The 12,676-nt window shown below is 35.1% G+C and overlaps 1 protein-coding gene across 6 annotated transcripts in view; it reads right to left on the bottom strand.

Moving 5' to 3' along the window:
• NOL4 (nucleolar protein 4) overlaps nucleotides 1-12,676 on the bottom strand; it is a 193,780-nt gene that overhangs the window by 40,240 nt on the left and 140,864 nt on the right. For 5 of the 6 annotated variants that reach the window (XM_068671768.1, XM_068671767.1, XM_068671771.1 and 2 more), the window contains 2 exons: nucleotides 11,133-11,312; nucleotides 10,191-10,382 (listed from right to left, as the gene is read on the bottom strand). In XM_068671768.1, the coding sequence (XP_068527869.1) occupies nucleotides 10,191-10,382; nucleotides 11,133-11,312 (372 nt within the window). The remainder of the gene's footprint in view (nucleotides 1-10,190; nucleotides 10,383-11,132; nucleotides 11,313-12,676) is intronic. The other variant, XM_068671769.1, reaches the window with a different exon arrangement.

Below are 12,676 nucleotides of genomic sequence, written 5' to 3'. Positions count from 1 at the left end.
CCTATTTATTATCTCATGCTGTACCTTCTCTAATGCATGGGACAGCATTCTGGGACCAGAGGCTGAACTAGCTTTTAGAAATAGACAGGGATTTAGGGTCTCCATCTCTAGTGGTCTTGACTTAATTCTGCCCCCTCACACAAGAGCAAGCTCTCTGGCATCAGTAACAGCTGTGTAAGAAAGACAATCACCAGCAACACTGCAATAAAATATGACATTTGGATTGATTTGACAGAACAAAACCTATTGAACTTGTTTACAGTTTGCACAGCAATGTATTTCCATGCACTTTTGAAAATAAATCATTCAAAAGGTGAAGGACACAAATATTAAGCCCTGGTGTCATTACAAAAGTTAACATTACAGTACATGCAGACACCTTTCCAAGATCTCCAGAGGAGGGAGTAAGCCTTTGAGGGAGGCTTTCACTGACAAAATTATTTTGCTTCCTTGAATGGTGGTATGCTGGTGATGATGACCTGAATATGTTATTGCATCACTTAGCCTCGCTAGATTCCTCTGTATATTTGGTGGCCAAGTATCACTATAAATGCCACCATTTTATATACGTTTATGGTATATCAACTATATTAGCTGCATGAAAGTCTCAGTGTGTTCCTCTAGCAGTGGCCACACAATGATGGTCCAGAAAAAATGTTGTGTAAACACATGGCTAATTCCTCCAGCTACAGTTACAGCTCGGAGCTACAAGCAATCGTTCATACCAGATACATAGTAGGCAATGAATGGGCCCAGAAAGTAATGTAATGACCAAAAGGTAAAATGAACTCAATTCCCTAGATTATTTGCTTATGGCAGAGAATGAGTTTATTGAAGTGTTTATTAACATTAAAAATGAGTCACCATTATAACCAAATATTCATTTCTCTCAAAAAGACTATAGCGGTTATATTCGCCATTGAAACATTGAAAATTAATACCTGCAAAAATGAATTAAACTCCAACTAATGGAGTATACTTCTCTTGAAATATGTGTTAACCTGTAATTTCTCACACATCACTGCAGCCGGCTGTTGATATGTTCATGTCAAGAATTATCTAGAATGAACCCTAGGGAGAATGTAATGAATGCATGGTTGAGTCACCTGGGGATTAAAATACTGTAACAATGCACAGGAGAAAAATCATCTGATTAAGGTTCACGCTCTATCAACTCAGCTCGGGCAGAGCCCTAGTCTGGCATTGATTGAGAAGATGAACAGTCCTCTGTCACTTTAACAGCTCCGAAGAGCTGTTAAAAAGATTTTCTGTTCCATGAAATGCCATATCTGTGAAACGTCAAAAAGATCAATTTTGAAAAGCCTTGCCTAAGAGGGAAAAAACACTTTGAAGTAATCTTATTATCATTATTATTATTATGTATTTCTAAATAAACTGAAGTCGCTGCCCCATCTTCTAAGTTCAAAGCCCCCTTCTGGCTTAGCTTAACTTCCACTTTTTCTATACTTCTGATTATTCATGACCCCTGTCATGACTACCAGCTATAAAGCCAACCCAGTCCCTGTAGGGTTCTGCAAATTTCTAAACTCCCTATCCAAGGGTGAGACAGAAAGACTGAGGAAAATGTGGCAAAAGCAACATCATTCAATTCTGTAGAAGGAAGCCTGCAGGTCTCAGACAAACCAGTATTTTTTAGGCTCCCAGGGTTCCTTCTGCTGATAGCAGAGCTCTGGTTCCTGCATGTTTGAGACTACAGCAGGAAATGTGGGAGCCACAGAGTCCCTATTTCCAAGGGCTCGCAGGCTCCACAAACAATCCCTAGATCCACAACCTCCCCACTGGTCTAGCAGGAAAACAGGTTTCAATTTACTGGACAAATTCATATTTCTTAAAGGGGAGGAAAGAAAAAAATAGAAAAAAAAAAAAAAAAGAAAGAGGCATTAAAAAAAATTTCTGACCAGCTTTAAGTGACAGAACATACCTACTGTTTGATACATAACATTCATAGCCCCAGACTTGTATTTCTATCACTTCACAGTGATGTAAATCAGGTAATATGATTTACTGGAACTCAGGTAATATGATGTACTGGAACTACCCATGTGTAAAAAACAGAAAAGAACCAAGCCTCTAATCTTTAGTCTATCAAAACAAGCAACTCACATAGAAGAAGGCAGGATATAATTTTTGTCCTTTTGAAACAATGACAGATAGAAAAGAGGAAAGTGTCAATTTTATAGTAACTTTCAGGTGAAGAGATTAATAAAAAAGGGAATCTTTAAAAACATCTTAACATAGACCTTTGGAGAAGACTATACACTTTGGTCCATCACACAGCAGTGGTATACAGAACTCTTCTGTATTTAGAAATGAAACACTGACTGTATCTGCACTAAAACAGCAGCCACGTTTTGAATACACATAATTCTTCATGTTTGTACTTCTTTTCGGCTGACACCCAACACATGTTCAACCTTAACACAATGTTTGTGAAGAGCATTTTGACAAAAGATGTAAAGGAAATCTCCTAACTTTCAGGTACATGTGGATGCATCTCTTTTTAACACCTTTTGAAAAGACTGACATTCAGGAGCTGGTTGAAATTCCCTCAGTAGCCCAAAGGAGATGGCCGACCACCTCCAGTCCTCTCATATTCAAAAATTGCCTTACAAGGCTGTTTAAATCTGATTCTTGAGACCACCCCAGAGCCTTAAGATAATGATGATGATGATGATGACAAAGAAACAAACACACTTAACTATCATACTGGACAGGACCTTGTACATGGTTTTAAGATTTATTTTTTCATTTTTGTGCAAATTAATATAAAAACTTCACAAAATTATCCCCTTATGTCTTTCTGAAAAAAAATAAAAATAAAAAAAAATCTATTGGCAAATATATTTTAGCAGATTTCTTCAATAAAAATCAAATCAGCTGTTTTTCCTTTGTAGTCAAATAACCATCGGTCTGCTTTCAAGAACAATAAAAATGAAAATATCTCAGAGGCATTGGTGGTGGTTAGATCTGGCTCTCAATAACCAAAGCATCTTACAACAAGCTTTCTGGAGGGATGGAGTAGTTCTGCAAACTTGCTGATTTTTTCCATAGTTAAAATCAGGAATATTTGGTCAAGATCCTCTAAAAAATAACTCTATTAATATAATCTCTGGTTCCCTAACATAACAGAGGCTAGTACTTTCAATATGCTGTGAAATACCCATTTTGTGGCACACATTAATTATATGCAATATCACCAGGTCTTCTGTTTGAAGTGATGTGCCTTTTCATTACTGATATGGGAAACATAAAATACCCTTTTTGCAATGTTCACAGAATTTCTTTGTTTCTATAGGGAATCTAAAAATAAAAGTAAAAAAGTCATATTCTAATTTTAAAAGTGCATTTGTAGTGCAAGTCTACCAATTACAGATATAATACAGGGACTATTTTCAGTCGAAAACACTAGGAGCAGTGTATTCACCAGAAAGAGGTTTCTAACTAGCTGTGTGTGCTACCCTGTGGTTACAGAACTGTTGCCTCTAAAGTTACTGCATTAGTGTTTTCTGTTAGGTCTAGTATTTCCTTCTAAATAATAGCCTAAGTTTTCATACAGGAGCTTGGTCTAGATACTTTGTCACATGTTACACAGGTCTGACTCTGTTCTGAAAAAAAATCAGCTATCAAATATGTCAAATAATGGGCACACATGCACCCCTGGTAAAACACAAAACTTTATATCCTGACATTTGTGCATAAATACTCCCTTATAGTTTAGGTCAGTTAACACCAGAATGAAGAATCTTGGGGTATAAGATAGTTGCAAGCACGTAAACATGGAAGCTAATTTCTTTTGTTCATAGAGACTCTAACAACTAATATACATGTAAATGTGTGAATGAGGACATATTTTATCTATTACTCAAACATGAAAACAAATTTTCCAAGGCAATTGGCCATCCAAAGGTGAAGATGAATGGCTGAGATGCCTCAATGGCAGTTATTGAGTTTTTCCAGAGGTACCCAAGCAGTCTGTGCTCCCAACATTGCGAGGCTCCCTACTGCTTTCCTGCATGTCAGTTTTTCCTTATGCATTGCAAACCAGTCCATTGCCAAAATGAAATATTATGCCATAAACCTTTCATAATAATGTATTAAGATCTTAGACAATGTGTGAAAAACCATAACATGTATCTAATAACAGAAAATATCCACAATGCCTTCTAAGAAAGGGTATGGACTATCTTCAATGATTTTTTTTTACTCAGTATAATGCAGTTGTATGGCACAGAACCATCCTACACTGCACAGTTACAAGGATTCTGAAAAAAATCTGCAGAGTAGTTTTAAATGTACACAGTAAAATATGATACCGCAGTCTGTTGAATGTAATTTTATAATTATTTTGTAGAGAACTATGAAATAGTTCTATACATATATCTATATGTATATCTATATATACATATAGATATACATATAGATATATGTATATATACATATAGTATATATATCTATATACTATATCTAGTTATTTTTTTCAATAACTATGAAAAAAAAACAGACTGGCATTTTAATGCTTGCAGCAACTATTTCTGACTGGGTTTTGATGTATTTTGCTCAGTCTTGCAGCCTGCAGTGAAACTGTGATAAATACTCAATTGTAACACCTACTAAGGAATTCAAAGAAACAACTAGAAATATATTTTTTTCCTTAAAGGTAGAGGAGACTTTTTGAAATGTTCAGTTATAATCATATCACTTTTTAAAAGTTTTCAGCTTTAAAGCACATTTAATTGAAACAATGCATATTGCACATTGATTTGACAGTGCCTAAATACCTAACATACATGTATATATAAACTTACATATCCATATTCCTGTGTTAAGGAATTCCCATATGATACTTTTCAGCCAACTACTTTTCTCCTGTCACTGCTGCCCCTACGTACAGGGCCCACTTACTTAAGAAAGATTTTCAGTGGGGCTACTGGAAAATTTAATTATCTTTTGTAAATAACAGAAATAAGATCCATCTAACTTGGTCTGCATAAAATCTGGGTATTTTATCTATACTAGTTATCTAGGCTCTTTTTTTATTTCTTTTAAAAGACAGGTATCTCCAGAAGTTGACTCTCAAGACAGCTGGAGATAATCTCTCAGGAAGGTGTCATCTATGGGATTCACTGATTGCTGAGGGAGCCCAAGTCACCTAATTTCTCTAGCACCTTACCTCTTAGCTAGTAAATGTAGGTGAGATTACCTCTATCCTAAATACATATGGTATTGCAGAGTGATAGAGCACCATAGTTCATTGGGCCGAACTATATCTGAAATAGGCTTGGATTTGATAGATTGGACTGGGCACTCCAGCAGCAAACAGTTTTCTAGTAAAACTCCAGAGGACCAGGAACAACTGAATCTGATTTACCATTGTTTCCTGATTCAAATACAGTGTTCTGTGTCACCTACTCTTAAATTAGTGTCAGAAGCCATATCATCAAGTAACACTATAGCAGGGGTCATAATATGTCAGAATCACGGTACAAGAAAAACTGAAATACTTAGTACTTTTTTTTTCTTCCTGATTTCATTATTTCAATCTTCAATTTCAGTCAGGCTGAACATTCTTTTTATCCCAGAGTTTAATCTTTCCCTAAAATAGTTGTTGGGGGGAGGAAGTGCTGGTGGTAGTTCCTATTTCATAACTTACTGCAATTTTTCAGTCATGCTTATGACCTTTACTGTCACCATAGGACTGGAGGACTGAAAAGCCAAGTGACTGCAAGGGCAGCTGGACTACTTAAAACTAAATTACTGAAATGAAAGCTTCCTCACTGTAAAGCTAAAACTCGAAAACAGAGACATTTTAAAGAGGCAGATTTCAGAAGACATCCCACCCGCTGAAAAACAGTCCCCATGGAAGTCACTCAATCACAATAAAAAAGCACTCCAGCTCACTAGATGCATTTAAAGCATCTTGATCAGCATGTGCACAGTTGCAAATTGTTAAAACACCTCTTACAGCCAATTGGCACAAACAAAACACAGAAGCAGCAAAAGACATCAAGGTTGCTGATTTGTTATTGATAGATAACAATCAATAGGATAGATCCTGTTATTGTTCTTCTCAGCTCCTTCTTACTTAGGAGCTATCTTTATTCATAGTGTTATTCCTTTCATCATCACTGACACATCCAAACATCTTCAGACAATGAAAAGTATTTGTAACTAGCCTTTTCTCTCCAATATATAACAGCAGTAACGCTTAGTTCTTTGATAGTATTTCTTTGTATGACAGTAGTGCCTAGCAGGGGGGGCAGGGGCAGGGGGGAATTATTCTTGCTAAAATCAAATTTTTTATGTTTAAGCCTTGATATACACATGGGAAAAAGTGCATATCTGTGCAAAAGGCACTGTAAGGTGCAGTTTCAAATGGAATGCAGAAACTGAGTCTGACGATAAGTGATCCTGAAGATGGAAAGGAGCAGATAGCAGAAAGAAAATGTGATTAAGTTAATTCAACTCTATTTTATCATTTTATCATCTCAAACATTACAATTTTCTGGACTGTAACTAAGTAAGTAAATATGTGTACTCAGAAGCTATTACTTTTTTTTCTTTTATTTTTTTTTTTCAATTGGCATTTTTTCACAGATACATAGGCAGGGACAAGTCTAAAGTACAGATTTTTAAAATATTAGTGAAATAGGTCATTTGACTATTTCAGGGAGAAAACTCTTGTTTAGCATATACGGATCACAACCATTTAATATGTAGAAAGGAATTCTCATTAACATCAGTCCTTAAGAGAGGGGCAATAATTCATTTTTTCTTTTGCTTATGGGCAAATGAAGAGAAAAACAAACATTTTCTTTAAGAACTTCTTAAAGTTGTGTGGCACTGCACAAGTGGAAGCATAACCCAGAGATATCATCCAAAATTCAGTGACTTCAGGACTAGGCAAACTTCTTTCCCAGTGGAAAATTATGAACAAGATCACAGAATATAGTAAGAGAATATTCTAAATAGACCATAAGCAAGAGAGAACAGGAGGAGAAAAGTGATCTTGCAATTCATGAGAAAAACTTTGACAATGCCTTGTTGAGGGATATGGTTGTGCCAGAATGAAAATGCAAGTGGCAAAATTACGTGCTAAAGATCAAATGAGGAAAACATTTTCAATGCAGAAAGGGAATTCCTCAAAAGAATATTTGTAACAAGAATCTATTCAAGCTGCCTTGGATTCCACAGACTCCAGGCTGTCATAAGCAGGTGAATAACTGTAAGCATCTCTTAAAAATAATAATAAGAAGAAATATTAACTAACAACACAAACTCATGAGACAGAACCTTTCCTGTTGCCTCAGAGCTAGAACTAGCCTGTTATGCAGTGAGAACTGTCATTTGGATTACAGATGGCAAATAACTGACAGAAGCAGGCTTCAGGCATGCTTTTTCGTCTTTACCATGCAGTCTTACGCTAATTAAACTTATTGTTTACATTTTCTCTTCACTTTGCAATATGACGCTGTAGATAGCTGCACCACTCCACATAGTCTGAACTGTCACACGCCATCTATGAGATTAATTCTCTTTTTCTCTTGCAACTAGATGCTCGAAACATGGCATTCTGGCCCTGAACAAAATGAAAAACTTGTGTTTAATATGTCTAAAGTAAAAGGCACCACCTGTGGAGATTATTATCTGATATCCTATTTAATATAACAACAGTAGCACTATTGCTCCTGAGGAGATCATTATCCTGTTTTGCTGTAGCTGTGTGTAGCACCTGATTCAAATCAACACCGACATGTCCTTTCATGATTGTTTTGAACTAAAGTTGTTATCCAGACACAAAGTGATTCTTTTCCACTGTCAAAATGGTGAGTACATTCAAAATAATCATACAGTCAAGTGCCTCTGTCCATGATAGTATTTTTTTTAAATGGCTTATAGTCATGAGATACCAATAGAGTAATTTAGAAACTAGAAAATAATTAAAAACAACAAATGGATATGTGTTACATTTCAGAATTATTCAAGACTTAAACATAAAACACTAGTAGTTCTCTCGGGAAGTTAAAAGGGAGCTGCTCCAAACATTTTGTCTCCTCTTCCTACCTGCAAACAGTGAAGCAGGACAGCTTTCCCTTCTGGCCCAAGAAAGCTGCAATCTTTGGTATGAACACCTGTGCCTTGTCACTTCTATTCATGGGCAGCAAAGTCAATATTTTAGAGGGTAATTTGTTTGTTTGAAAGGAAATAAAGCCCATCATAAAATGTAATAATATAAATATAGGGAATATTTCTGAACTATAAAGGTTGCCTATTTGAATCATGTTCCTGGTAATCACTGCTCCTTTTCCCCTCCCAGGAATAAATTTGACCCTGCAACCTTTGTTCATATGAAAGTAACCTTTGCAAATATACATAATACACTAAAGTCAAACCAAGCTAGCTTTTACGGGTCAGACTGTAAACTCCTTGTTCATACAGAAAAGCAGTTGTGCAGATCTTTCAGATGATAAAAATTAAAAAAGTCAGTTTACATAACTGCTCATCAGCATGAATAATGATAGTAATGAAGCCATAAATTGGAACAGCGAGGAGACTTGCTAACATCAGCTAATTTTATAAGTATTTTTATTTTAAAGTACAGCACAGCAAAAATATTTGGCACCATGAAAGATGAACAAGATGTTGCTGAATTATTCTCAGCTGGAGTGAATGGATATAATTTGATTCTACTTACTGTATCATGGAAAATATTTACTTTCTGTTTTTCCTTCTTTTATTTTGGAGGGCTATAAAATTTGACATGTACACCACCAGTCAATCTGTGGTACTTTTATCAGTACAGCTGCCCTTTATTCTACCTGTCTATTTTCATCTGTGTTTCCATTGTTCAGAAACAACATTGTCCCAATGTTTCAAATAATAAAGCCACACAGTCACAAACACATACAAAAATTTAGTTTCTGTCTCTGCTGTTTGTGGTATCCAGTAATGGTCTCACCCTACAATAAACTTGATATTTTGTTCTTAAAACTGTCAGCTACCATTTTAAAACAACATATGGACATAAGCATTCTGCATAGACTGCAGGAAAGAGAAAGACAGAGAGAAAGAGAGAAACAGTAAAATTCAGTCATGCCCAGTATTTTTATGTAATCAATGGGTTTGTAGATGATTCATTAAAATAAAAATGGTATGTTTGATCACTAAATGATATCTATTTGTAATGATGAAGTGATTTCATTGTCATCTAAAGGCCAGAGAGATAGCTAAGACACATCAAGCATAAGGTAGGTAGATACTCAATTTCTTGCAGTTTTCCTGGAGTTTGGAAATATACAAATTTTTTAAAGATAATAAATTTGCCAATTGGTGAGAAGAGCTATTCTTTGCCCATTCTTAAGCTACTGGGTAATATTAAAATACTAATGTTGGAAAACACTGTCATTTGTATACTGTTTTCATGGTCTTAGGTTCACTTACAATTAGTAAAACTGCTCAAAATGTAAACTTGATACCTGTGCTTTAAAATCACTGCCTGTGTTTTATATAGATATATAAAACTATATATCTATATAGTTTTCTATCTATATAGTTATCTATATATAAAACTATAGATATATAAACTATATATCAACTGAAAGATTTAAAAGAGTTACCATTACTGATAGCTCATAGGATAAAATGTGCAAGAAAGAAAATACAAACCATTGCCAATGCAATGTTACTACACTGAGCATTTGCTTAGATATAGAATTTTTCTAGCAAGATCTAATTTTTATAGAGTTCACACAAATGCAGTTAGCAGAAGCATTTTATAGAAAAATCCATCTTACTTCAAGATTTTGCCAGGCAAAAATCTCTAAGTGTAATCTTGAGTAGGAAATAAGTCACTATATAAGCCATCGTTTGGTTTCTCTCCTTATACCTTGTTTTGTTTTTCATTTCTTACAGATCCATACTAGTTCATCTTGTGAATTCTAGTGTCTCAAATAATTTTTATACCAGTGAAGAAGGGGAATAAATTCAGGAAGAATGAAGGAGGCAAAAAGAAACCTCTGACCTGGTATTACCAAAAATAAATAAATAAATAAACGAGAAAAAAAAAAAAGGAAAAAAAAAAAAAAGACACTAAGATGAAAACAAAATAGTGTCATGGATTTACATATGGGGTTTTGATGGAAACTAGGGCTGGGTTTTAAATCAAAACTCACCATCTCAAAACCACTTCTTTTCATCCGCCTGCAGGACTTGAGGTAAGTACGTATGCGCTTTCTGGCACGCTCTTGATACTCAGGGAATTGTCGCCTGCATGAGTCAATGATAGCTTGGATCTTTTCTTTTGGCTGCTTAGAGATTGGGACCATTCGGTCCAAGTTTTCATCTACAAACAGCCTGACAAACATCTGTTGGCAAGAGGGAGACAGAGGAGACGGGTTTGGAGGGCTGCTCTCTTCTCTTCCTAGCTTTCTGTCTTGATTACTGATAGGAAGACATTTTTTTCTATCCACGGAATAGCTTTGTAATGGGAAGCCAGAAATATTAAGCAAACAGTTCTTTAAAGGATTATTTGGGGGGTGGGAAGGAGCTAATTTAAGGGAAAAAAAAATAAGGACAAGAAAAGAATAGTCTATAGGATACAGAACTTGTGAGATAAACCAGAACAGATTGTGAAAATAGGCACCACTTAAGTTTCATCATTAACAATAAGCTGTGATTGCTACATCATTTTATTGAAGTGAATCTCACTTTTCTTTGTTTGAACAATTGCTTGTGTTTTCATGCATAATTACATACACTGGGAAAGCAATAGCGAACAGCTGACCACTGGAATGGTCTTCTGATAAACTAGCTACAGCCCCTTTCCATTCACTGACTGAACATGCACATCCACACGTCCACACACACAGGCACATATACACACACAAAACAAAGCCTTGTTTTCTTCACTGGTAAAGATGGCACTGTGCCTTAAATTCTAAATAAAACACAGTAAAACTTTCATCTGTTGGCAAGACTTTAATGTGCATTAATATAATCGAAAAAGTTCCAGCAAATTAAATTAATGTGCCTTTAATATTGTCAAACTTACCATAAATAGCAATGTAAAAGGAGGTAGTAGAGGTAAACAAAGCAACAAGTGCAAGAGGACTTACATTAAAAGCTTTCAGTCGCTCAGCTTCTACCCCATCCGACTCATTAACCTTCTCAGGATCTTCCTGCTCATCATGGTCATCCTCATCTTCATCTCCTCGATTCAAAGACAGATCTTCAGCACCTCTGCCTACACTCTCATTCTTGCCAGAGTCATAGCTTGAATAGCTATGTGCAGGGGACTGAAAATAGATTTAAAAAATAGATATGTATATATCTGTAAAAATTCACCATAGAAATAAGGTCTGCACATCAAAAATGCTTTATAAACATTTAAACAATTCCATGGTTTGTTTTTATTCTTGGTTCAACATTGTATGCTCATGGTCCTTAAACAAATAAAAAAGTAAACAAATCTCAATAATATTCACTTTAGTGTTTTTAAACAATGTGACCAGATGCAAATTCAGTAAACAAATTACCAAATTACCTATGATAATTACAGTCAAGATACTTGCCATACAGACTTAAATACTACATACAGAAGTTTCTAGCAAATACTAACTTCTTTATATTAGCCAAGATGTAAATAAGGGGCAATAAGTTTTCCACAAAATTCCAGTGTTAAACATTACCCATTTTAAGGCAAAACAGATATAAGTAGGAAACACTGATATTTATTCAATCGGTATGAAATATTTTCAAGAGCCAATATATGTTCAAAACATTCAAAACGTGCAGATGATCATGTTCTAGCTTTCACTTGGAAAACCCTAAACCAAATTAGAGATGTGTAGGTTGGTTAATTTTATGAATGCTCTGCTGAGAAATATGTAGCAAAACCATTTTCTTTCCTCATATCAGCATTCAGATTTTTCCCCTGAGCAGAATAGTCAGCTTACTGTATAAATCAGATGACCATCTCATTAAAGTGCTATCCACTTCCAAGACCAAAAAGTTTTCAGTTATCAAAAGAGTCAATACTGTGCATTTTTTTGTGAAATATCAAGACCTCATTTACCTGTTTCCTCTGCATATGCTTCAGACTGACAAAACACAAAATGACATCAGTAATGAAAAGCCTTCTACAATGTAACACTTTAAGATCAAAGCTTTGTACCAGCCATACAAAAGTATCACAGAGTATTTTCACCAGAGCCATCAGATTCACATTTAGGTAATTCAGAGCTCTATTTTACTTCTATAATAAAAATCCTGTAATATTTCAAGATATTCCTCCCTTGCTTCAAAGCATACTGTATTCAATTAACTTCAAAGAGTCCTGTATCAGGTACTACATGATGAATTTCACACATATCTATATTTTTTTGGTGCCTCTTGTCTAAATGCCACCAACATATATATCAAGATATATATATATATCAACAAATATATATCAAGAACATAATGTGTCAGTCAAGAATATATTTCAAATACACATGGTTAAAGTCACATCTTGTTCTACATTCTGAGCCTCCTAAAACTGTCTTTCATTCAGTGTTGTTTTCATCAACCACAGAATGCAGCTGGGCAGTGAGGTAGGAGGGAAAGGCCTACAAAACTACGTTCATCTTTAAGGTATATTTCTTGCTTTATATTCTTTCTC

This window comes from Anas acuta, chromosome 2 (assembly GCF_963932015.1).
Source record: "Anas acuta chromosome 2, bAnaAcu1.1, whole genome shotgun sequence".
Classification (NCBI taxonomy): Eukaryota; Metazoa; Chordata; class Aves; order Anseriformes; family Anatidae; genus Anas; species Anas acuta.
This window is presented reverse-complemented; position numbering and strand designations above follow the sequence as displayed.